This window comes from Pyrus communis, chromosome 8 (genome assembly GCF_963583255.1).
Source record: "Pyrus communis chromosome 8, drPyrComm1.1, whole genome shotgun sequence".
Lineage (NCBI taxonomy): Eukaryota > Viridiplantae > Streptophyta > Magnoliopsida > Rosales > Rosaceae > Pyrus > Pyrus communis.
In genome coordinates, this window is record NC_084810.1 from 729262 (window position 1) to 754062 (window position 24801).

At 37.9% G+C, this 24801-nt stretch overlaps 2 protein-coding genes and 1 pseudogene across 3 annotated transcripts; 2 read left to right on the forward strand and 1 right to left on the reverse strand.

Moving 5' to 3' along the window:
- Positions 1 to 525: 525 nt before the first annotated feature.
- Positions 526 to 17635, forward strand: LOC137742322 (putative GTP diphosphokinase RSH1, chloroplastic). Of its 2 annotated transcripts, none has more exons than XM_068482164.1 (24): positions 526 to 888; positions 1203 to 1393; positions 1889 to 2068; positions 2177 to 2242; positions 2340 to 2432; positions 2517 to 2648; positions 2779 to 2880; positions 2963 to 3040; positions 3122 to 3193; positions 3618 to 3725; positions 3895 to 3992; positions 4333 to 4393; positions 4499 to 4561; positions 4660 to 4716; positions 4809 to 4910; positions 5055 to 5213; positions 5334 to 5465; positions 5592 to 5678; positions 5780 to 5851; positions 6084 to 6170; positions 6257 to 6701; positions 7041 to 7102; positions 17244 to 17312; positions 17421 to 17635. In XM_068482164.1, exons 1-24 carry the CDS (start codon positions 864 to 866, stop codon positions 17523 to 17525), a joined length of 2646 nt encoding a protein of 881 aa, XP_068338265.1. In that variant the 5' UTR covers positions 526 to 863; the 3' UTR covers positions 17526 to 17635. The 2 variants fall into 2 exon arrangements, with proteins under 2 accessions (XP_068338265.1, XP_068338264.1); XM_068482163.1 differs by lacking the exons at positions 17244 to 17312; positions 17421 to 17635 and adding exons at positions 7189 to 7257; positions 7360 to 7801.
- Positions 9408 to 11821, reverse strand: LOC137743895 (uncharacterized). The gene is made up of 3 exons (XM_068483826.1): positions 11560 to 11821; positions 11055 to 11267; positions 9408 to 9742 (listed from the first exon to the last, which is right to left on the reverse strand). The coding sequence occupies exons 1-3, from the start codon at positions 11819 to 11821 to the stop codon at positions 9408 to 9410; spliced, it is 810 nt and encodes a 269-aa protein (XP_068339927.1).
- On the forward strand, positions 14426 to 16002 carry LOC137743376 (ethylene-responsive transcription factor ERF071-like; annotated as a pseudogene).
- Positions 17636 to 24801: the final 7166 nt, after the last annotated feature.

A 24801-nucleotide genomic window follows, 5' to 3' on the forward strand; every position in this document is an offset into this window, starting at 1 on the left:
CAAAAAACAGGGTTTTTTTCTCTTCACTTTTAACGAAAAATCATATTTATACTATTTATTATACCTTTAAAAGAGCTTTTTATTAAAAGAAAAGTTTTTTTTTCTTTTTCGTTAGCTTTTCTTTAAAAAAATTATCATTTTAAGCGAAAAGGTATTTAAGATTGTCATAACTCATCTTTTTTATCCATAAGATTTAAAATTGATAGAAACGGTATCTGATTATTAACTATCAATCATTTTGGTCATTTTATGATAAGTCTACGTTAAATGGAAGAAATCATCCGTTTAAGGGAGACGTTGATTTGATAAAAATATCTTGAATTTAACTGAAATTTCTTATATAATGATTAGAATGATTGATGATGGACAATTTCAAAGACACTTCATTTAATTTTAAATTTTTGAAACTAAAATAAGAAGTTATATTAATTTTAAAAACTATTTAAGACAAAAAGCCTAAAAAAACAAAAAAACAAAAAACAAAAAATATCTTTTATCAAACGGCATTTGTGTGGCCTCGGCTAAGCAATCTCCTCGCAATCCCCCCTCTCTCTCCCCTTCGCCTCCCTTCTCTCTCTCTCTCTCTAAATTATCAGTTGGCCAAATTCATAGTTTCAGTCCGTCGCTTATTTGTCCGAGACGGACGTTTCGGGGGCACCGCGTACGGCGCTCCGATTCGACGTAACCTCCCAGATTCTCAGCTGCACAGCCACCGTCTCTCTCTTATTACGCGCGCGCTCGATTTTCTGGTGGCGTCAATCAGCTGCTGCCAATCCACTTTCTTCGTATTCTGCGTTGCGTGCTCCGTCTGGTGTCGTTTAATGCTCAGTTCGATTCAATGAGATTGCTCTCTTCCGTCACAAATGGCTTCCGCTCCTTCCATGTCAGGTATGTGTATCTGCTCAGCTTCCTCGTCGCTTGCTCAAAAAATGTAGGAAAATGGTGAATTTTCGACTTTTTTTGTTAATTTGGACTTGTTTAAGCAAACCCTGTTAGCTTAGCTTAACTTTGTGTACGGACACTGCCATGGCGATCTCACTTTCATTGAGGGAATTCGATTCACTATTTCTACTGGTTTTGAACTGCAAGAAAGCAAACCTGAGATTCTTGATTATTTTTTTTTTCTACTGGTTTTCTGAGCATCCAAACAGAGAATTGGGTTATCTGATTTCACTTTTGATTTTGTGTGTGAATTGTTGTAGTTTCTTTAGAATGCGTGAATGTGTGTAAGCTATCGAAAGGGGAAGCAACTGGGAGAAATGACTGTAACGTGCTCTCCTGTGCTTGGAAAGCTCCAAGAGTCTTAACGGGGTTTCTTGCAAGCACTGCTCATCCTCCTCAGTGTTCATGGTTGCCGGATGGACGAAGTGGAAGAAGAAACCGGATTAATCACGTAAGTTCTTTCTGTAATGTGGATTTGCTCTCTGCCACTGATTGAAACCCAAGTTCCTTGATTAGATCTTGTAATTTTGGGTGCAAGTTTGCTACTTGATGGCGTAGCTGTTAGGCAACACTCAATTTTATCATGTCTTGAAGTAGATAAATTGGTGCAGCGTATCGACGTAGGGATCCTAGTAAGCGTAGTATCGCAAAGTGGTTAACTTTGTTTTTAAAAATCTATTGGGTTTGGGGAATAGGTGGTAAGAGTAGATCTTCTTTGTGAAGGGAATGAAGGAAAGAAAAAATTTAAGCAGGGAGCTGTGGTTTAGGAGCAGAATTCTTACTTGATCTAGGTGCTTGCTGGTCTTCTTTTAAAAACCCTTACTTTATGCAATACTCTTTAAAAAAAATTAACTTCCTACACTATGATGTTAGTGGTCAGTTGCTCCAACAATTACCTTGTGTGGTTATCAATCATAGAACCTGTTCTCTGTTGTACTCTCTACAGAGATGTCAGTCCTCTAGCATAGGAGGTTGGAATTCTGCCGAAGCTTCAGATTTTGTTGTTCTTGGAAGACTGCTTAAATCCGGTTTGCTTCACGTTGGTTGTAAGAGATGGCATCTGCGTTGTTCTTCATCTTTGTCCTCAGATGTCTTGGATGAGGTTGCTCCTGAATCATTGTGGGAGGTAAATTTTGGTTATTTCGCAAATATGCATCAACAAAAATAATAGTTATTATTCTACAGACAGAAATTTATTGTTTGAATTATGTTGTCTGTAATCTGATTGTCTCAGGATCTTAAGCCGTCTATCTCATACCTCTCACCTGAGGAACTGGAACTTGTCCATAATGCTTTTAAGGTTAGATATAAGCCTAACAACAAAGTTTAGTTTTTATCTTCAAAATCCATTTTTTCAGATTGGTGATTATATATAACACTAGTTTTTGGTTATATAGCTGGCTTTTGAAGCCCATGATGGTCAGAAAAGGCGCAGTGGAGAGCCTTTCATCATTCATCCTGTTGAAGTTGCACGAGTTTTAGGAGAACTTGTGAGTCTTGCAACATTAAAAATAGGCCTTATTTTGATTTTAATCACAGTATTCAATTGATGTTGACTATATCTGTCGTTGTAGGAGTTGGATTGGGAATGTATTGCATCTGGATTACTACATGATACAGTCGAGGATACCAATGTTGTTACTTTCGAAAGGATAGAGGAGGAGTTTGGCGCTACTGTTCGCCATATTGTAGAAGGAGAAACTAAGGTTCCGCCCCTTTATGTGTCTAGTACTAATAACATTTGTGCTTTTTATGTTTTATATAGCTCCTGTGATGTTTCACAAACCTCCTAATTAATTTGGGCCTGTACACACTTCAATGTCTCCTTCTGTTTAGGTGTCGAAGCTGGGAAAATTGAAATGCAAGAGTGAAGAGGATTCTGTACAAGATGTAAAGGCAGATGACCTTCGCCAGATGCTTCTAGCCATGACAGAGGAGGTAGATCTATTTTTTATCGTTCTTTCAAATGTTATGTGTTATAGCTGAAACCAGTTGGAAACTAAAATAGTTGTTGCCCCAGGTCCGAGTTATCATCGTCAAATTAGCTGACAGACTCCATAACATGCGTACTCTTTCACACATGCCTCCGCATAAGCAGGTGTTGTGTTGTCTTTTTGAAGTATATTGGTATTTGTATTTAGCTGATGCCTGATATGGTTTGATATTTTGTTGTGTCCAGTCAAGCATTGCACGAGAGACATTGCAGGTCTTTGCTCCTCTAGCAAAGTTGCTTGGGATGTACCAAATCAAGGTATACCATATTTTTTTCCTCTTTCCATTAAAATATTTTTCCACATTTATGCTTTTCAATTCTCAATATTCCAGTTTTGCAACTGCTGATTTCACCATTGGAACCTAAAGTTATCATTGTGTGTAGCTTAATTCAGTGGACCTGGGTTATGATCACTTGTTGCTTAAATAAGTAGTTATTGATAACTAGTCATCAAACTCGAGAGTTTCAATTTATTAGAGTTTTGAGTCTTGTGACTTAAGGAATATAATTTAGGCGATACAAGAGTTTTCTTTCTTGTCTTGGGGCGAGGGTTTCACAACTGAATTTCAAGTTTATGATGGCTGATATAATTATAACGTTAAAGTTTTCCATCTTATCTCATTTTCATATGTTATGCTTCGGTTAATTTGTATTCTGAATGCACGCATATTCCATATTGCAGTTGGAACTTGAAAACCTTTCCTTCATGTACACAAATGCTGAAGATTATGCTAAGATCAAACGAAGAGTTGCAGGCCTCTACAAAGAGCATGAGAAGGAACTTGTGGAGGTAATACGTTAATTTGTTAAACACCAGGGTCTACTTAATGCTCAGGGGACATTGTCAATTGTATGGTTATTGTTTTGGCATGCAAATAAAGTAGAGGCTCTCAGTTTTAATTTCTCATCACTGTGTTATCAGTGATGTTTGCTCATCAAACCTTAGTTCTTCGTGCTAGGCAAACAAAATTTTGATGAAGAGGATTGAGGATGATGAGTTCTTAGAACTTATGACTGTGAAAACTGAAGTTCGTGCTGTGTGTAAGGAACCATACAGGTCAGATCATAAGTCCTACTACCATTTTCTCATTCGTTTTTGTGGCCTGCTTTGTATTTTCTAAACTCATTACAAGCATTATTTTCTCAGACTTTATTATTTGATTTAAGTACTGCTGTGTTAGCTGGTACATGAAATACAAGGACATTGTCCAAAGAGATCTTAAAGTGGCATGGAACATGACCTATTACTCTTGTAATCCTTGTAATGAGATGTTACATTCAATCTCAGTGTGTCATTCTGTCTGACAAATCATAATTTCTGCTTCATATTTCAGCAGTCAGTTTCTTGAGGGTTATTTTTCGGGCTAAAATAGACTGTTCTTGATGTTTGTTTGCAGTATCTATAAGGCTGCGCTCAAATGTAAAAGTTCAGTTAACGAGATCAATCAAATTGCACAGGTTTGTTCTCATATTTCCTTCAACTAACTTGGAACTTTTGTTGAGGACATTTCATGATGATTCATATTTCTTCATTGAATTATAGCTTATGTTCGTTTTTACCAGCTTCGAATTGTAATCAAACCAAAGCCATCCCTTGGAGCTGGACCTTTGTGCACCCCACAACAGGTATATCCTTGCTAATGCCAAGATAGGGAATTCTTTACCGACTCTGTAGTCTGTGCTTAGTATGTCGTTGAGCTTTCCCTCTGTTGTTTTCCCTTCAGATCTGCTACCATGTCCTTGGGTTGGTTCATGGAATCTGGACCCCTATTCCTCGAACGGTGAGTATTTCTTCGATTACTCTTACATGATTCAGCTTAAGCAGTATAAGTTATTTGTAAATTTAAAAATACGTGTTTATCTGTTCTGACAGATGAAAGACTATATTGCCACTCCAAAACCTAATGGCTATCAAAGTCTCCATACAACTGTAATTCCTTTCTTGTATGAGAGCATTTTGCGTCTAGAAGTGCAGGTACAATCACGTCATCAATTTTTAGCATGCTCATATTTTCCCAAAGTTGATAATAAGGTTTATGCAGAGTTGAAGTCTCTCCTGTATTGATTGGTAATCTTTTAGGGGGTATTAATTTACATCACTGGCTTTCTGTTTTGGCAGATAAGAACAGAAGAGATGGATCTGATAGCTCAGAGAGGAATTGCTTCTCATTATAGTGGGAGAGGATCTGTTACCGGTTTAGTTGGGCGTGGTCTCCCTAATGGTAGAAGTTCAAGAGGGAAGACTGTTTGCCTTAACAATGCAAACATTGCACTCAGGGTATTGTACCTTTATTCATTGCTAATTTATGTTTCGTTCTTAGTCGTCCTTGTGGGGATTTCTCCATAAACTCCTTTCGTGTCTGCTAATTTCATGGATGAAGTCTCTTGTTTCTTCCAGATTGGCTGGCTCAATGCAATTAGAGAATGGCAAGAAGAATTTGTTGGCAACATGAGCTCTAGAGAATTTGTTGAAACTATCACTAGAGATCTATTAGGCAGTCGTGTGTTTGTCTTTACTCCCAGGGGAGAGGTAAGAATTTGGATTGCTTCATGACTGAGATTGTTATTATATCTAATTGGGTAAGAAAAAACATAAATTTTCACACGCTAAATAAGTCTGCTTTGTTGTATTGATAGATATCTTTACGATATGCAGATAAAAAATCTTCCTAAAGGAGCTACTGTTATTGACTATGCATACATGATACACACTGAAGTTGGCAACAAAATGGTAGCAGCAAAGGTAATTTGCTTACATTGGACTGATCTTCTATTCTTTTTCAATTCTAAATTTATGCATTCATTGTATGGAATTAAAACTACGATGACTTCATTTTGGTGCAGGTCAATGGAAATCTTGTTTCTCCAATGCATGTACTTGTAAATGCAGAAGTTGTGGAGATAATAACTTATAATGTCAGTATTTGCCATCCATCTTGTATTTCCTTTCTTTAAATGTGTCCAATAAAATGTACAGAACCTTAATGTACACACACACACACACACACTTGCGTTATATGGTAAAATTGTAATAGATGGATTGCTCAGTTATACGGACATCTTGAGGAGTTAATATGACATGTTCAGCATTCTGTTATCATATGCTTGTACATTTAGGGATCATAATTTTCTTTTCTTTTTTCTCCAGTCACTTACCGGAAAATCAGCTTTTCAGAGGCATAAACAGTGGTTGCAACATGCAAAAACACGTAGTGCCAGACACAAAATTATGAAAGTATGCTTTGTTGGTTGGAAGATGATTTATTTTTGTTTGTCCTATTTTGCCTTGCTCTAATAATAAACATTTTATTGGGACTGTAGTTCTTAAGGGAGCAAGCAGCCCTGTCTGTTGCTGAAATAACAGCAGATAAAGTAAATGACTTCATTGCTGATTCTGAAGAACAGATCGAAGCACAAGAGCTCCCAAGTACCTCCAAAGGGTACAAACCTTTATGGGAAAAAATGAAGGGGATTTCAGTGCCAGAACGAAGTTCTATAGATCCCTTTCAAATTACAAATGGAAGCGCCTTGGCTCCCAAGGTGAATGGGAAGCACAACAAGAATGTTCAGCATGTAAGTTTAAAGGCTGTAGGGGAATCCTTGTCACAAGGGAATGGCGTTGCCAGAATGTTACAAGCTAACATTCCAATGTGCAAGGAAGCCTTGCCCAGTTTAGAAAGTTGGCAGGCCAGCAAGGTTGCCTCTTGGCATAGTATTGAAGGGCACTCCATACAATGGTTCTGCGTGGTTTCTGTAGATCGAAAAGGTTAGCTTTTTTAATGAACCATTGATAGATTTCCCTTTGTTCTGTCTTGAGATTAAAAACATTAGTGATGCATTTGCTGCTAGTTGGGCACTTCTGAACGATTTTTGTTCTTGAGAATCTCAGTGGAGATATCCTTTTTTCTACCCTGTACTCTTTTCATTCTACTTGATTTACTTTAGTAATGATTTACAAGGATTACTGGGACAAATTTTATTCTTCTACTTTACCTTCATAGGTTGAGTCAAGCAGTAGCATGCAATCTTATTAGTTTCAGTTGATGGATTAAGACGTCATCTGAATCACTCTAGTCCTGTTTTAACTTTAAAACAATAATTTCAGGTATGATGGCTGAGGTTACAACAGCATTGGCAGCTGCAGGCATCACTATTTGTTCTTGTGTGGTGAGTGGTTGGAGCTGGCAGCTATTTGTTTTTTATATTGATGCGCTCTCTTGTATTTCTTTAACACCCTTACCATCAATGACCAGGCTGAGATTGACGGGGAAAGGGGAATGGCGGTCATGTTATTTCACACTGAAGGAAATGCGGAAAGTTTGGTAGTGTCTCTGACATCCATCTCTGAACCCCGTATTTTATCACTTAGTGATTCTTTTTGTGCTAACGTGAGATTTTCTCCCCTCTCCCCTCTCCCTTCTCAGGTTATTGCATGCTCAAGCATCGATATAATTCTAGGTGTCTTGGGGTGGTCTACGGGTTGCAGCGTGCCTAGCTCAAAGGATAATCTGCAATATCTTGAATGCTGAGCCATTCATGGAGCCATTAACGCTCAATCCACTCAGCCGTTGCAGGCGTGGGTATCAAGTTTTGCCTAAAGAAATCTGAGATTCCGTCGTGTTTAATAAGAGATTTTCATGTAATCAGCTCCGTGGTTTCGATCTGTTTGTTGGACACTCTTGGCCAAATAAGCTGGCAAGAATAAGAACGATCGAGGTGAAAATTCAGGGCGGTGTATATAGGAAAAGGAGTGATACGTAGGCTTAGCGTAATACACTTTGTAAAGAAAATTGTGAGGAGGGTACTGTGAAGAAAGCTACACACAGGGTTGTACGAAAGTTGCTGTACATATTCTTTTCTGTGATCCTTTAATTGTTTCATTACGTATTCCTATGTTGGGAAGTGCTGGATTTTCCTTTTTTTGGTATAACTCGTAGTTGAAAGGGAACTGCTCCGCGCGGCTCTCTTATGAACTAGCGAGAGAAATATCGAGTACAATATTTTGGAGTGTCAATAACAGTTTCGACGTTATCCTGATTTTAGGATTGCTGGAATAGTAGAATACAAATTACGCCCTTTGTGAGAAGTTATTTTCTCAGGAATGAGATCTACTATGGATCTCTGCGTCTGGAGCTCGCAGACTCAGAGATCTGAACCGTTCGAGAGAGAGAGATCTAGCTAGTTCAAATTTTTGAGTTTTTGTAAAGTGGGCTAGTTGGATGGGCTAAAGGGGATTGTAGGATTGAAATTGAGTGGACCGATGTCTTGATCTACGGGTTCCCGACACAAAGATCCGAAGTGGATCTCAAATCTATTTTCTCACGCCCTTTTTCTCTCGTTGCACCCTTTTGTTTATTTTTTTTCTTCTTTAGATTGAATATATCGAAGAATTATCAAAGGACAAAAATAAGCAAGGTGTACGGAAATCATTTCCTACTCAACTCAACCGTTGAAAGTAGTCTTATTTAGTAGCCACCATTACTGGGGACTGGACTCTGGGTTTGTGGTGATGATGCGAAAGTAAAAGGCCCTAAAGTATATAGCTTGATGTTCTTGTCATGGAGGAGGCGATATGAAGCAAGCACAGCACCACTGATTCCATTGTTTGAGTCCGTCGGTACGTTGCAAGACACCGATGAAGAGAGTTCAAGAAAGGCTTTGCACTTGGTGAGCTGCTTCTTGTTTTCAATCTCAGAAGGGCACATTGTTGCAAAGAAATAGCCCTTTATGTCAGTTGCATCACTTACGATGATGACCGGTGCAGTTGCGAACCCATATTGGTCTACAGCCTCGCACATTATCCTAGCCGCCGCTCCCGAAATATTAATTAGATGATATTCGAGTCAGCAATTAGGATTGATTGATTTTTTAAACTATTCTAATTTATGGAGAGAACAACTGAACTCACCTTTGAGTGAAAGGACTTTATGGCCAGATTTGTGACTTTCAATTTTTTTTATCGAATAAAGACCGGAAAATAGAGGTGCAACTCGAATGGGTGGGTTTTGGGATAGGGTTGGGGTTGAGGCATTGCCCGGAGGAAGCAACTAGAATTTGAAGTAGACTATTTAACATTCATTCTTTGTGAAATGACAAATTTTGTACAAAGAATGTTAATATTCGTATCAAGAAAGTCGATACGTATTAATAACATGTCGTTAAATGTTACTAGCGACATGTTATCTACTTATATTATTCATACCATATTGACAGTCGGTTCTTAAAATGAAGATTATGTCCAAAGAAGAATTATCACGAGTTTAAAAAACAACTCTATATAGACCAAAGCATCTTATTACAAATAATCCCAAATGGTAAATCACAAAACCTCTTGCCAGTAACAATGAAATCAAGCAAAGCCAACAACAATAAAGAATCAATAATTCAGCTCCAAATAAGTAAATGGAGAAAATAATTAAAATCAGGCGTCGTTATAACGTCGACTGGTCAGGATCCGAGTATTATGCTTTAATTAATACCCGTCAGGGACTGATTTAGTTTCCGAGGTGCAAAAGAAAGGCCCAACCGAGTACAACTTGATGTTCTTGGCACTGAGGGTACGACAAGAAGAAAGAAGATGACCAGTAATTCCATGGTTAACGTCAGTAGGGACTTTGCAGGTTTCCGATGGAGAATAATCGAGGAACGCCTTGCACTCTGTGAGCTTCCACTTGTCTTCAAGCTGCGATGGTGATAACGTTGCGAAGAAGTATCCCTTTGCATCAGTTGCACCACTCAGTTTGGAGAAAGGAGCGGTCTCGTAACCTTGTTCATCCTCAGCCAGACATGCAATCCTTACCACAGCTCCTACGTTCCAACCCAATAAAACATACTTAATTTAATTAAAAATAATTTAAAACTATCTGTAAATATATTCAAAATCATGATATAACGTGACGCCCTGGCAATATATATCAACCATGTGGTTCAACTATATTACACGTCAGAGTGCAAACATAGTAACATACTACAAAGTTTTAAACCCTAAATTTTGAAAGTTACGTGAAGAGATGTTCTTCATGATACATAATGTGCACTTGATAGTCTAAGAACGTAAGATGCTTTAGAAGGCCTGATTTGCACAAAACCAGCCCCTGAATACCACTGGTCTGAGGTTTTAGCTTTGCATATACTTCTCTTCAATTTCAAGTAGATGGGCCGATGATCCACTCCAACAACATCAATACTGTCCCCAATGGGCCACCTGCACAATTCCGTCAGGTGTGGAGTTTTATTGCAAAAGACCTCAGTGTTAGTTAGAGTGGGGTAATTCTATTTAAATAGTTTGTTCTCAAGTCTTTTGGCCAATGTGGGACAGAGGAATTCTAACAACTTATGGTTTCGGTTTTCCGACGTTCAGTAAGTTCGGAATATCAACCTTTGGAAGTTCTGGATACTCATCAACCTTTGGGCTAGGGGCACCGGAGGAGGAGGAGGTGGCAAAGAGGAAACGGGACGTGAGAGCCATTTTTGTTACTCTTGCCGTAAACAATATATGCAGAAGGTGAATTTACAATGGATGATTTGGGAGTTGAAGAGTCACTACCATATCCTTATATAGCAACATGGCCTCAAGTCTATTATTTTTCTTTACTATTTTTAGAACTGTACGTGGGCAGAGAGTGGTTCAAGTTTTAGTTATCCAGAATCTGATTAAGTGATTAATATTGCGCGGGAGAGAGCTTACATGGATGCACGTTGGCAAAGTTAAATACAGTTAGCGCTATTCACATAGCTATTTTTACTTCTCACACATTCATATTAAATTTTGTCTAATATCTTCTTACATTCATTTAATCAATAGCCGAAAATTAAGAGAGATGTACGAGAGGTAAAAATGAGTGTGAATAACAACGTCCTAAACATAATATGTTTAAACATTGTAGGCATGGCACTGCTCTTTTTGTAAACACACATCTCCTATTAGAGTAAATATAAAAATATAGAGAATAATTACAAATGATGAATTTAAGATGCGACTTGAATCGTTTCCTTAAAGTGTTATTTGCCCCCACTCGAATGAGTTTGCTAAAGGATTCTTGGCAAGTCACTTCCAAGATACAACAAAGTATGGAATGTTCGATTAGCAAAACCGAATTGTGTTCTCTTATAGCAAAACCGAGTTTGCTAAAGGATTCTTTGCAGGCTTCCAATGGAGAATAATCGAGGAACGCCTTGCACTCCGTGAGCTTCCACTTGTCTTCAAGCTGCGACGGCGATAACGTTGCGAAGAAGTATCCCTTTGCATCAGTTGCACCACTCAGTTTGGAGAAAGGAGCGGTCTCGTAACCTTGTTCATCCTCAGCCAGACATGCAATCCTTACCACAGCTCCTACGTTCCAACCCAATAAAACATACTTAATTTAATTAAGAATAATTTAAAACTATCTGTAAATATATTCAAAATCGTGATATAACGCGACGCCCTAGACATATATATCAACCATGTGGTTCAACTATATTACACGTCAGAGTGCAAACATAGTAACATTCTACTAAGTTTTAAACCCTAACTTTTGAAAGTTACATTAAGAGATATCCTTCATGATACATAATGTGCAATTGATAGTCTAAGAGCGTAAGATGCATGAAGATTAATGATTCAACATTGAATTAGAGACTACCTTTAATTGGGAAGCTTTGAAGGCCTGATTTGCACAAAACCAGCCCCTGAATACCAATGGTCTGAGGTTTTAGCTTTGCATATACTTCTGGTTTTCCGGCGTTCGGTAAGTTCGGAATATCAACCTTTGGAAGTTCTGGATGCTCATCAACCTTTGGTCTAGGTGCACCGGAGCTATAATCCTTTGCAGAGGCAATGACTAGCAATGAGAAGAGAAGCATGGAGGAGGAGGTGGCAAAGAGGAAACGGGACGTGAGAGCCATTGTTTGTTACAACATATGCAGAAGGTGAACTAACAATGGATGATTTGGGAGTTGACGAATCACTACCATGTCCTTATATAGCAACATGGCTTCAAGTCTATTATTTTTCTTTACTATTTTTAGAACTGTACGTGGGCACAGAGAGTGGTTCAAGTTTTAGGTATCCAGAATCTGATTAAATGATTAATATTGTGCTGGAGAGAGCTTACATGGATGCACGTTGGCAAAGATAAATATAGGGTAGTGCTGTTCACACAGCTATTTTTGCTTTTCACACATTTTTGTTAAATTTTGTTTAATATTTTCTTGCATTCATTTGATTAATAGCCAGAGATTAAGAGAGATGTTTAAGCATTGTAGGCCTATCACTGCTCTTTTTGTAAACGCACATCTCCCAAGTCCCAGATGTTATACATGAATTCAAAGCGCTTAAATTGTTGCATGAAAATAATAGGTTTTGTGATGGTTTTTGTAGAAATTCACAAATCCTATTAAAAAAATAGTGAATATTATTACTATTATCTCACAATTTTAATGAAAAATGAGCCTGTTGAGTTTCCACAAAATATTATCAGTACGACATTAAGAAAAATGTTATAATGCTTTGAAAGCGGTTTTACAGTCTTACCATTTATTAACTCACACAAGTATTTTTTATTTTTTTTACTAATATATAAGTCAAAAGAATAAAAATTAATAAGACATAATAGTGGGTGCCAAAATCTAGCTGGAACATCTTCAAAATGTCCTACATGATTTTAAGAAGCTTGAGGTTACGCTAAAAAGAAAAAGAAATTTCCAAAATCAATTAAAACCGTGAGAACATATTAGCTCAAAATTTAAGTGAATAATGTGATCGTTGAGTTTTGCACAGTAATTTTTTAGAATTGTTATTAGCATTCTAAAAATTACATTTTACACTCCAAACTTTCTATATTAAGAAAGAAAAATACACTTATGAGGAGTGTATAATAATATTTTTGGAATGTCAATATCACTTTCTTAATTTTTATAGACATTAACAAAATATTATAAGTCATCTAAGAGCGGTCTTATCATTATTAAATCATATAAATATTTTTTATTGAGTACTTAAGCCAAAAATAGAAAAACTAATAAAACATGTTGGTGAGACCCCTATCCAACATGAATTTTAAAAAGTCGAAAAACAACCTAAAAGTAAAATTTATGATAACTTTTGTGGAATTTTCCTCAATCTTTCATTTCCCATCAATTGTTACACACTTAGGATTTTAAGTTTTTAGTATATAACTTGTATATGTGCCAATTAGCTGTTCGATACATTGTCGACATTAAGAAAACATAAAAACACACATCCTAAATTAACAAGATTCTCTATTTTACGAGAATCAAGACGACATTAAGCAAACAAGAAACATAAAATACGATCTACTTGTAGCAAAAGTGACAAAAAAACTACATTAAATTAATGTAAATTTATAACGTCAAATGAGACTCGAGGAACACGAAGTGGTGCGGACTAATTCAGATATTGCAATATTGGCAGTCAAAACGCAATTTTGACCGTTGAATTCAAACACAAACAAACAAAACAGCTTTGAAGTTTTCCCTTATCAGTTGTAAATTGTCACTTAAACAAGCCAAAATGGATGAGATGGATGATGGATGTGGGAGGTTCGAGGTTCAATGTTCCGAGTTCGTGAATCTGCCTAGCTGTAATTATGAATAGTGTAGAATTTTTCTTAGCCTTTTTGGGCCAGAAAAATGTGGACAACAATGACTTATTACCAACTGTCCACCTTAAAAAAATTGACGGATTATACCCACCACTTAGACGTTAGAATATTCATACGAATACGATGTGCTTAGCGGTTTCTAAACTTGCTTTACTTGCATCACTCACTCTTTCCTCTAATGTTTAATTAGATTCAATGCATATATCCACCAACTTATCAACAACTTGAGTTAAAGCTACTCCACTTCTTTCAAAGTAGAACATACCCATTCAAACTTTTACTTAACATTTATTATTTTACAAAAGGTTTCTTTAACCAAAATGATTTATGACATTGTCATAACTTTCCATGTTGGTTTTTGAGATTTAAAATCGATAGAAATGGTTTCTCAAATTGTCCACCATCAATCATTTGATCCTTCTGATATTGTCTCTCAACTTCACCACGTATTGCAAGATGTGGAGTTTAATCATAAAAAAACCTTGGGAATACTAAATGAACTCTCTAAAAAATGAGACTCTCTACGAACTATCTATCACCTCATATTTTTAGTACAATTTTTTATAATTTTAATACGAGAATTGATATTAAATTATGAGATGATAGAGAATTGATGGAAAATTCCTTTTTTAAGTCTCCTTCCGCCGCCAAATAATTAGTCACGTTTCAACTTACGAAGGCAGATTTTCACATGAGCAGGTACCATTGCTCTCTCATTAGGGCCAGCTGGACTCAAAAGAGAAGGTCCGAGAAGCTTGCCAACCACGCAAGGCCCAATAAGATTTATGGTAACAAATTTAATAAAGGTCCGAGAAGGTCCGAGAAATCCAACGAAAGTTCTACAAAGGTCATGTAATTAATACAAAATAGCAAACAGTGTCCATTTCTCTTCGTACAAAACCCCCCTCCCCTCCTCCTTTTCCACTCATCCCTTAACCCTTCTCTTTGTCCTCCCCACACCCAAAATTTTCAGTTCATCTCTGAGAGTTAATTCACACAAGTTTCTCGATTTCGAGAATGTGCGGTGGTGCTATAATCGCTGATTTCATCTCTCCCGACCGTCGCCGTCGTGTCGCCGCCTCCGACATATGGCCGGACTCTCCCTTCGATCCCGACACTTTCTTCGACTGCAATCCCACCCCAGTTAATCGCACCAACTCAATTCCGTGTAAATTATGCCAATCCATTTCAGGTACGCACTTTTTTCATCCGTATGTTGTTTTTCTGCTAGTTAAAAGATGAGAATTTTCGTTCGGATTGTGACTGGGGATTTTTCACAAACAGGTGATGTGCAAGAAGGGAAGCCAGCGAAGAGGCAGAGGAAGAACCTCTACCGAGGCATCAGGCAGCGCCCGCGGGGCAAATGGGCGGCCGAGATTCGTAATCCCAGAAAAAGGGTTCGAGTTTGGCTCGATACCTTCAACACCGCCGAGGAGGCGGCCCGAGCTTACGGCAGGGAGGCTCGCAAAATCCGTGTTGAAGTAATTGATTTTCTAGCCGTTTACTGATAAGGTTTACTTTAGTAATGATTTACACGAGGAGTCCAGTAATCCCTATTCTTGAGGGACAAGCTGCATTTTCCTGTTTTGACGTAGTCTTGACCACGATTATAGGACCTGTAAAATCGTGGGCTGTTATTTCTTGTTTCTGTTCAAGTGTAAGGCTATTTAATAGCCATGATAATTGCTTTCATGAATAAGATAATTCTCCCTGGTTTCTGTAAGCTTTCGAACTTTGCATTACAGTAACTCTTTGCAAGTTTCTGGTTCTAACAATCCGCGGCAAAAAAGCCAAGGTCAATTTCCTCAACGAAGACGATCACCTCCCCGCCAAGACGTATCTGAGAAACCCAAATCCTAATCTGTATCAACCCAAAAGCTTTGATTTGGGATTTGGGTATGATCTGAACCAGATCGCGACATTTCCCTTCAATTCCATGTCGATTGAGTTTAACTCCATGGCTAATGTGAACACCGACCCAATTGTTGTTTCCGGGGAAGAAAACTCTGTCTGGTTCAGATGGCGCTTTCTCCTTAACGGGCTTTCTGGGTTGCAATCAGATCGGGAGCGGCGGTTGTCACGGCGGAGCTGAGCTGACAGAAGTGGAGGAAACTCAAGAGGGAAACGCGGCTTGGAGCCGATTGCAAGAATGGAAAAGGACGAAGTGCAGAAGCTTTCCGAGGAGCTAATGGCGTATGAGAGCATGATGAAGTTCTATCAGATTCCGTATCTGGATGGGCAGTCCACGGCGGCTCCTCAGAATCCTCCGCCTCAGGAAAGCGCCCTTGATGATGATCTCTGGAGCTTCGATGACGACGATGACGTTCCTGCTTCCCTGTGATTAATGGTATCTGCTTTTATTAGTTTTGTTTAAATTTTGGTGGTTGTAAATTGAGTTGGTCAGGGGAAATTGATGATTTTGATCATTGGTTTCTTCCTGATTAATCTGAATTGTAGGTGTTTAATGTTTAATTAGTTTGTTCTTAATTACCCAAAGACAATTGCAACTCTCTTTAAATTATTCAAATTAGTTTCTAATCATCCTCTTTGATTATGTATAGTCCTAAGACAATTTTCAAATGAGATATCAAATTTTGAACATAAAATTTAAATTTTGATAGCTTATGTAACATTTTGACATTTTTTAAAGTTGTGTTCTCCAATTGATATGTCAAATTAAATTATTATTTTATAAAATAAATTATTAAACTAATTAAAATTTAATAAAAGACATTTAAAGTTTAATCAGTAACATTTCACATTCCTTGATTAAAAAGAAGAAAAAAGGATAATTACATTGGTCAACTCAACGTAATTATAATAAATGATTAAACTAATTAAAAGTTAATAAAATACATATAGTAATTAATAAAAAAAACATTTGAAGCTGTTGTCAAATTTGATAGCAACCTTTTATGCTGCAAATCCATGTCATCGTCGCATAGGATTTGACATTTCGGTTAGAGAATATTAGTATGGTTTTTTTTTTTTTTTTTTTTTTTTCTTGTTATAGCTGATGTGTATATTTTAGCATTTCTTTTAGAGATGCTCTAAACAATTCTTCCTTCTAATTGAAAATCCCAAATACGCACCGTTTCGTCGAGGAACCCGATCCCAAATACGCAGTTTAGAAAGTTGGCAGGCCAGCAAGGTTGCCTCTTGGCATAGTATTGAAGGGCACTCCATACAATGGTTCTGCGTGGTTTCTGTAGATCGAAAAGGTTAGCTTTTTTAATGAATCATTGATAGATTTCCCTTTGTTCTGTCTTGAGATTAAAAACATTAGTGATGCATTTGCTGCCAGTTGAGATCGGGCACTTCTGAATTATTTTTGTTCTTGAGAATCTCAGTGGAGATATCTTTTTTACTACCCTATACTCTTGTCATTCTACTTGATTTACTTTAGTAATGATTTACAAGGATTCCTGGGACAAATTTTATTCTTCTACTTCACCTTCATAGGTTAAGCCAAAGCAGTAGTATGTAGTCTTATTAGTTTCAGTTAATGGATTAAGACGTCGTCTGAATCACTCTAGACATGTTTTAACTTTAAAACAATAATTTCAGGTATAATTTCAGGCATTGGCAGCTGCAGGCATCACTATTTGTTCTTGTGTGGTGAGTGGTTGGAGCTGGCAGCTATTTGTTTTTTATATTGATGCGCTCTCTTGTATTTCTTTAACACCCTTACCATCAATGACCAGGCTGAGATTGACGGGGAAAGGGGAATGGCGGTCATGTTATTTCACATTGAAGGAAATGCGGAAAGTTTGGTAGTGTCTCTGACATCCATCTCTGAACCCCGTATTTATCACTTAGTGATTCTTTTTGTGCTTACGTGAGATTTTCTCCCCTCTCCCCTCTCCCCTCTCCCCTCTCAGGTTAGTGCATGCTCAAGCATCGATATAATTCTAGGTGTCTTGGGGTGGTCTACGGGTTGCAGCGTAGCTAGCTCAAAGGATAATCTGCAATATCTTGAATGCTGAGCCATTCATGGAGCCATTAACGCTCAATCCACGCAGCCGTTGCAGGCATGGGTATCAAGTTTTGCCTAAAGAAATCTGAGATTCCGTCGTGTTTAATAAGAGGTTTTCGTGTAATCAGTGTTAGTATGTAAGTTGTTAAGCTGATTAAAACATATTATAAGGTTGTTATGTGTGTTATGTCTCAGCTCATAGGCTGAGCTATTGTGTAAATCTGTGATGTGTTGATTAAGTCTCATAGGGCTTATCATTTGACAAGTGTCTTGATCTTAAGATAGGTTGTAATGGTTGGTTGAGATTGAATTGAGGATATGTCTCTCTCTCTCTCTCACCTACCAGTTAAGTGACTCTTCGAGCTATACTGCTCAGCAAGAAATACAAAGATAGTTGTTTCAGAACGTGCTCTGTGTGTTTTCCTCTCTCTCTGATTTCATCTTCAAAATCTTTCAGACTATTTGTTTCAAATTCTGTTAGACTTAGTTGTGTAGTTGTATAGCTCGGATTCTAACATGGCCTCAGAGCCGAGTTCGATCTAAACTTCTGGGCGTTGTTTCTACGAGTGGGTGAGCTCGGATTCACAGCAAAAGCTTATTGCAGTGATCTGAGTGTCTAGGATGGCTGGATCTGGAGGAGGAGAACTTCGGGCTCCAGTTTTCAATGGCGAGAATTTTGATTTCTGGCAAATCAAAATGAAGACCATTTTTCGCTCGTATGAGCTGTGGAATATGGTAGAGAGTGGGTACAGAGCTCCGACGAAGGACGAGGAACTCACAGAGGCGGAGAGGAAGCTGCTGCGTGAGAATGTCATTAAGGATGCTAGGGCACTCGGTATTATTCAAGGTGCAGTTTCAGATCAAATTTTCCCGAGGATCGCAACTCAGGAAAGTGCGAAGGCTGCGTGGGATATTCTGAAACAAGAGTTCGTTGGTGATAAACAAGTAAGATCTGTGAAACTTCAAGGTCTTAGGCGAGATTTTGAATACACTCGCATGAATGATAGTGAATCTCTTTCTGTGTATATTGCTAAATTGTTTGATCTGATTAATCAAATGAAGAACTATGGTGAGGATCTGAGTAATCAAAGAATTGTTCAGAAATTGTTAATTAGTTTACCTAAGTCCTATGATAGTATTGCAGCTGTGATAGAGAATACTAAGGATTTAGACACCATAAATGCACAGGATGTTGTAGCTATTTTGAAGGGGTATGAACAAAGGTTGGATAGACATGGAGAGAGTAGTATGGAGAAAGCATTTGCTAGTTTGAAATTTGTTCCGAAGTCTAATAGGTTCACTGGTCAGCCAAACAGTAACAAATATCACAAGAATTTTAAGCCAAAAGAGAAACAATGGAGTAACAAGGGTGATTGGAGTAATAAGGGTGGATTCACTGTGAAGAATGAGGCAAACAACACTGGGGATAAGTGTAAAATTTGTGATAAATTTCACTATGGAGAGTGTTGGCTTAAAAACAAAGTTAAGTGTCACAAGTGCAACAAAATTGGGCATATTGCAAGGTATTGTAATATGAACAAGGCTGTACAGCATGTGAACTTTGCTAATCAGGTTGAAGAAACTGGAAATTTGTTTTATGCAAATCATTCTAGAGAAGTGAGGAAGATAAGTGATGAATGGTATATAGATAGTGGATGTAGTAATCATATGACATCCAGAGAAGACTTACTTGTTGATATTGATAGGAAAGTGAAAGCCAAAGTTCAAGTTGGCACTGAAGTTTTGGTTGAAGTTGAAGGGAAGGGTACACTGATCATTGAAACTGTAAAGGGTCGAAGATATATAAAAGAAGTTATGTTAGTACCTGGTCTTGCAGAAAATCTGTTAAGTGTGGGACAAATGACTGAGCACGGTTACTTTCTTTTATTTGGAGATTTCAAAGTGGATGTGTTTGATGATAGATCCTTACAAAATCTGGTGGTCAGTGTGAAGCAGAAAGGAAACAGATGTTTTCCTTTATTTCTCAACACAAACAAGGAGTTTGCATTGAGGACAAATGTGCAGGAGTGTGTTAGAATTTGGCACAAGAGGTTTGGTCACTTAAATTTCAGAAGTCTCAAATTGTTACAGAGTCAAGAGATGGTTTTGGGGCTGCCTGAAATCCAAGACAGTGAAACTGTGTGTCAAAGTTGTGCACTGGGGAAGAATCATAGGGAACCATTTCCCAAAGAATCAATGTGGAGAGCAAAGGAACCACTTGAGCTAATACACTCAGATGTGTGTGGTCCCATGCAAACATCAAGTTTGAGTGGCAATCGATACTTCATTACATTTATAGATGACTATTCAAGAATGTGCTGGGTATACTTCTTGAGAAACAAATCTGAGGCTTTCTATGTGTTTAAGAAATTTAAAGCCATGGTTGAGCTTCAAAGTGGATATCATGTTAAGAAGCTAAGAATAGATAGAGGAGGAGAGTTCAACTCAAACGAGTTTGGCAAATTCTGTGAAGACTTGGGGATAGAAAGACAGCTCACAATTGCATACTCTCCACAGCAAAATGGAGTAGCAGAAAGGAAAAACAGGACAATTGTGGAGATGGCAAAATGCATGATCTTTGAGAAAGAACTTCCATACAGTCTCTGGTGTGAAGCAATAAACACATCTGTTTATCTGCTAAACAGGAGTCCTACAAAAGCAGTGAAGAACACTACACCTTTTGAGAAGTTTAGTGGAAGAAAACCTGGGGTTAAACACTTGAAAGTGTTTGGTTCAGTTTGTTATTCACTTATTCCAGGGAATCTAAGACACAAATTAGAAGAAACAAGTGTTATGGGTGTGTTTATTGGATATGGCACTTGTGAAAAGGGGTATAGGATACTGAATCCTTTAACTCAAAAGGTTCTGTTATCTCGAGATGTAATTTTTGATGAGAATGGTAGATGGGACTGGGAGAAAAACAAAGTCAAGGAAGTTTGTATTCCTTTATCTGCAGTTGAATCTTCAGAGTTTGATAGAATTGATGAGTTGACTGATGTTCATGCACAAGAAGAATCTGATGGGTCTCAAATTCAAGCTGGAAGTCCTTCAGTTACTGCTATTTGTGAGTCAAGTAGTTCACTGGTCTCACCTCAGTATGATAATACTCCACTGAGGTATAGGAACTTGAGTGAGATCTATGAGAGGTGTCACTTATGTATTGTTGAACCTGAATCATTTGATGAAGCTGCACAGGATGCAGCTTGGAAAAAGGCAATGCAGGATTAAATGAATATGATTAAGAAAAATCAGACATGGGAGTTGGTGAGAAGACCTTCAAATAAGCCTGTGATTGGGTAAAATGGGTGTATAAAACAAAGCTGAATTTGGATGGAACAGTGCAGAATAACAAGGCTAGACTTGTTGCAAAAGGCTATGCACAAAAGCCTGGAATTGATTTTAATGAGACTTTTGCACCTGTTGCAAGGTTAGACACTGTTAGAACGCTGATTGCACTGGCAGCAAAGAATAAATGGAAGTTATTTCAACTAGATGTGAAGTCAGCTTTTCTGAATGGAGTATTAGAAGAGGAAGTATATGTTGAACAGCCAGATGGGTTTGTGGTGCAAGGGGAGGAAGAAAAGGTTTACAGATTACATAAAGCCTTGTATGGTCTAAAACAGGCACCTAGGGCCTGGTATGGTGAAATAGATTCATATCTAATGCTCTGTGGATTTAAGAAAAGCATCAGTGAGGCAACTCTGTACACCAAGTACAAGGGAGACACAGATTTGATCATAGTATCCATCTATGTCGATGACATTATATACACTGGAAATTGTCAAGAGTTAATGGATGGTTTTAAAGCTGAGATGATGCATAAGTATGAGATGACAGATCTTGGTCTGTTACATCACTTTCTTGGAATGGGAGTGATCCAAACTGAGGAGTGTATCTTCATTCATCAGAGAAATTATGCCTTATCTCTTTTGAAGAAATTCGGATTACAGAATTGCAAATTAGTACATACTCTTTTGGTTCCAAGTGATAAACTGAGAAAAGAAGATGGAAGTGGAAATGCAGATGAAGCTCAGTATAGACAGATTGTAGGTAGTCTGCTGTATCTCACAGCAACTAGGCCCGATATAATGTATGCTGCCTGTCTCTTAGCTCGGTTTATGCATTGTCCTACTAACAAGCACTATGGAACAACAAAGAGAGTATTGAGATATGTTCAAGGAAATCTTGATTTTGGTTTGGAATACAAGAAAGGTGAAGGAACACTCTTAATGGGATACTGTGACAGTGACTGGAGTGGCTCAGAGGATGATATGAAAAGCACATCCGGGTATGCTTTTACTTTTGGAAATGGGATTTTCTCTTGGTCTTCAGTCAAGCAACAATGTGTTGCATTATCTACAGCTGAAGCAAAGTATATCAGTGCTTCTGAAGCAACAACACAGGCTACTTGGTTGAGATTTGTTCTAGAGGATTTTGGTGAAATGCAAACTGTTGCAACACCAATGAATTGTGACAATACATCAGCCATAGCCATCACCAAGAATCCCATCTTTCATCAGAAAACCAAGCATATAAACAGAAGATATCACTTCATAAAGGAAGCATTGCAGCAAGGAGTAATTGATTTGATTCACTGTCCTACTAAGGAGCAACTAGCAGATATCTTTACAAAAGCATTGGCAAGGGAGCAGTTCACTTACTTGAGAAATCTTCTTGGGGTGAAATCAGTTCACAACTTAAAGGGGAGTGTTAGTATGTAAGTTGTTAAGCTGATTAAAACATATTATAAGGTTGTTATGTGTGTTATGTCTCAGCTCATAGGCTGAGCTATTGTGTAAATCTGTGATGTGTTGATTAAGTCTCATAGGGCTTATCATTTGACAAGTGTCTTGATCTTAAGATAGGTTGTAATGGTTGGTTGAGATTGAATTGAGGATATGTCTCTCTCTCTCTCTCACCTACCAGTTAAGTGACTCTTCGAGCTATACTGCTCAGCAAGAAATACAAAGATAGTTGTTTCAGAACGTGCTCTGTGTGTTTTCCTCTCTCTCTGATTTCATCTTCAAAATCTTTCAGACTATTTGTTTCAAATTCTGTTAGACTTAGTTGTGTAGTTGTATAGCTCGGATTCTAACAATCAGCTCCGTAGTTTCGATCTATTTGTTGGACACTCTTGGCCAAATAAGCTGGCAAGAATAAGAACGATCGAGGTCAAAATTCAGGGCGGTGTGTATAGGAAAAGGAGTGATACGTAGGCTTAGTGTAATACACTTTGTAAAGAAAATTGTGAGGGGAGAACTGTGAAGAAAGCTACACACAGGGTTGTACGAAAGTTACAATACATATTCTTTTCTGTGATCCTTTAATTGTTTCATTACGTATTCATATGTTGGGTGGTGCTGGATTTTCCTTTTTTCGGTATGACTCGTAGTTCAAAGGGAACTGCTCCGCGCGGCTCTCTCATGAACTCGCGGGATCTAAACTGTTCGAGAGAGAGAGATCCAGCTAGTTCAAATTTTTGAGTTTTTGTAAAGTGGGCTAGTTGGATGGGCTAAAGGGGATCGTAGGATTGAAATTGAGTGGAACGATCACTCGATCTACGGGTTCCGGACACAGATCCGAAGTAGATCTCAAATCTATTTTCTCACGCCCTTTTTCTCTCTTTGCACCCTTTTGTTTATTTATTTTTCTTTAGATTGAATATATGGAAGAATTATCAAAGGACAAAAATAAGCAAGGTGTACGGAAATCATTTCCTACTCAACTCAACCGTTGAAAGTAGTCTTATTTAGTAGCCACCATTACTGGGGACTGGACTCTGGGTTTGTGGTGATGATGCGAAAGTAAAAGGCCCTAAAGTAGATCGCTTGATGTTCTTGTCATGGAGGAGGCGATATGAAGCAAGCACAGCACCACTGATTCCATTGTTTGAGTCCATCGGAACGTTGCAAGACACCGATGAAGAGAGTTCAAGAAAGGCTTTGCACTTGGTGAGCTGCTTCTTGTTTTCAATCTCAGAAGGACACATTGTTGCAAAGAAATAGCCCTTTATGTCAGTTGCATCACTTACGATGATGACCGGTGCAGTTGCGAAGCCATATTGGTCTACAGCCTCGCACGTTATCCTAGCCGCCGCTCCCGAAATATTAATTAGATGATATTCGAGTCAGCAATTAGGATTGATTGATATTTTAAACTATTCTAATTTATGGAGAGAACAACTGAACTCACCCTTGAGCGAAAGGACTTTATGGCCAGATTTGCGACTTTCAATTTTTTTTATCGAATAAAGACCGGAAAATAGAGGTGCAACTCGAAGGGGTGGGTTTTGGGATAGGGTTGGGGTTGAGGCATTGCCCGGAGGAAGCAACTAGAATTTGAAGTAGACTATTTAACATTCATTCTTTGTGAAATGACAAATTTTGTATCAAGAATGTTAATATTTGTATCAAGAAAGTCGATACGTATTAATAACATGTCGTTAAATGTTACTAGCGACATGTTATCTACTTATATTATTCATACCATATTGACAGTCCGTTCTTAAAATGAAGATTATGTCCAAAGAAGAATTATCACGAGTTTAAAAAACAACTCTATACCAAAGCATCTTATTACAAATAATCCCAAATGGTAAATCACAAAACCTCTTGCCAGTAACAATGAAATCAAGCAAAGCCAACAACAATAAAGAATCAATAATTCAGCTCCAAATAAGTAAATGGAGAAAATAATTAAAATCAGGCGTCGTTATAACGTCGAGTGGTCAGGATCCGAGTATTATGCTTTAATTAATACCCGTTAGGGACTGATTTAGTTTCCGAGGTGCAAAAGAAAGGCCCAACCGAGTACAACTTGATGTTCTTGGCACTGAGGGTACGATAAGAAGAAAGAAGATGACCAGTAATTCCATGGTTAACGTCAGTAGGGACTTTGCAGGGGACTTTGCAGGTTTCCGATGGAGAATAATCGAGGAACGCCTTGCACTCTGTGAGCTTCCACTTGTCTTCAAGCTGCGATGGTGATAACGTTGCGAAGAAGTATCCCTTTGCATCAGTTGCACCACTCAGTTTGGAGAAAGGAGCGGTCTCGTAACCTTGTTCATCCTCAGCCAGACATGCAATCCTTACCACAGCTCCTACGTTCCAACCCAATAAAACATACTTAATTTAATTAAAAATAATTTAAAACTATCTGTAAATATATTCAAAATCATGATATAACGTGACGCCCTGGACATATATATCAACCATGTGGTTCAACTATATTACACGTCAGAGTGCAAACATAGTAACATACTACAAAGTTTTAAACCCTAAATTTTG

Coding starts and splice junctions, on each gene's coding strand:
- LOC137742322 (XM_068482164.1), top strand. CDS start 864: ATGGCTTCCGCTCCTTCCATGTCAG. Junction 3,993..4,332: donor GTGTGTAAGGAACCATACAG/GTCAGATCATAA, acceptor GTTTGTTTGCAG/TATCTATAAGGCTGCGCTCA. Junction 6,702..7,040: donor GGTTTCTGTAGATCGAAAAG/GTTAGCTTTTTT, acceptor CAATAATTTCAG/GTATGATGGCTGAGGTTACA.
- LOC137743895 (XM_068483826.1), bottom strand. CDS start 11,821: ATGGCTCTCACGTCCCGTTTCCTCTTTGCCACCTCCTCCTCCATGCTT. Junction 11,268..11,559: donor TCAAAGCTTCCCAATTAAAG/GTAGTCTCTAAT, acceptor GTTGGAACGTAG/GAGCTGTGGTAAGGATTGCA. Junction 9,743..11,054: donor AGAATCCTTTAGCAAACTCG/GTTTTGCTATAA, acceptor GTTGGAACGTAG/GAGCTGTGGTAAGGATTGCA.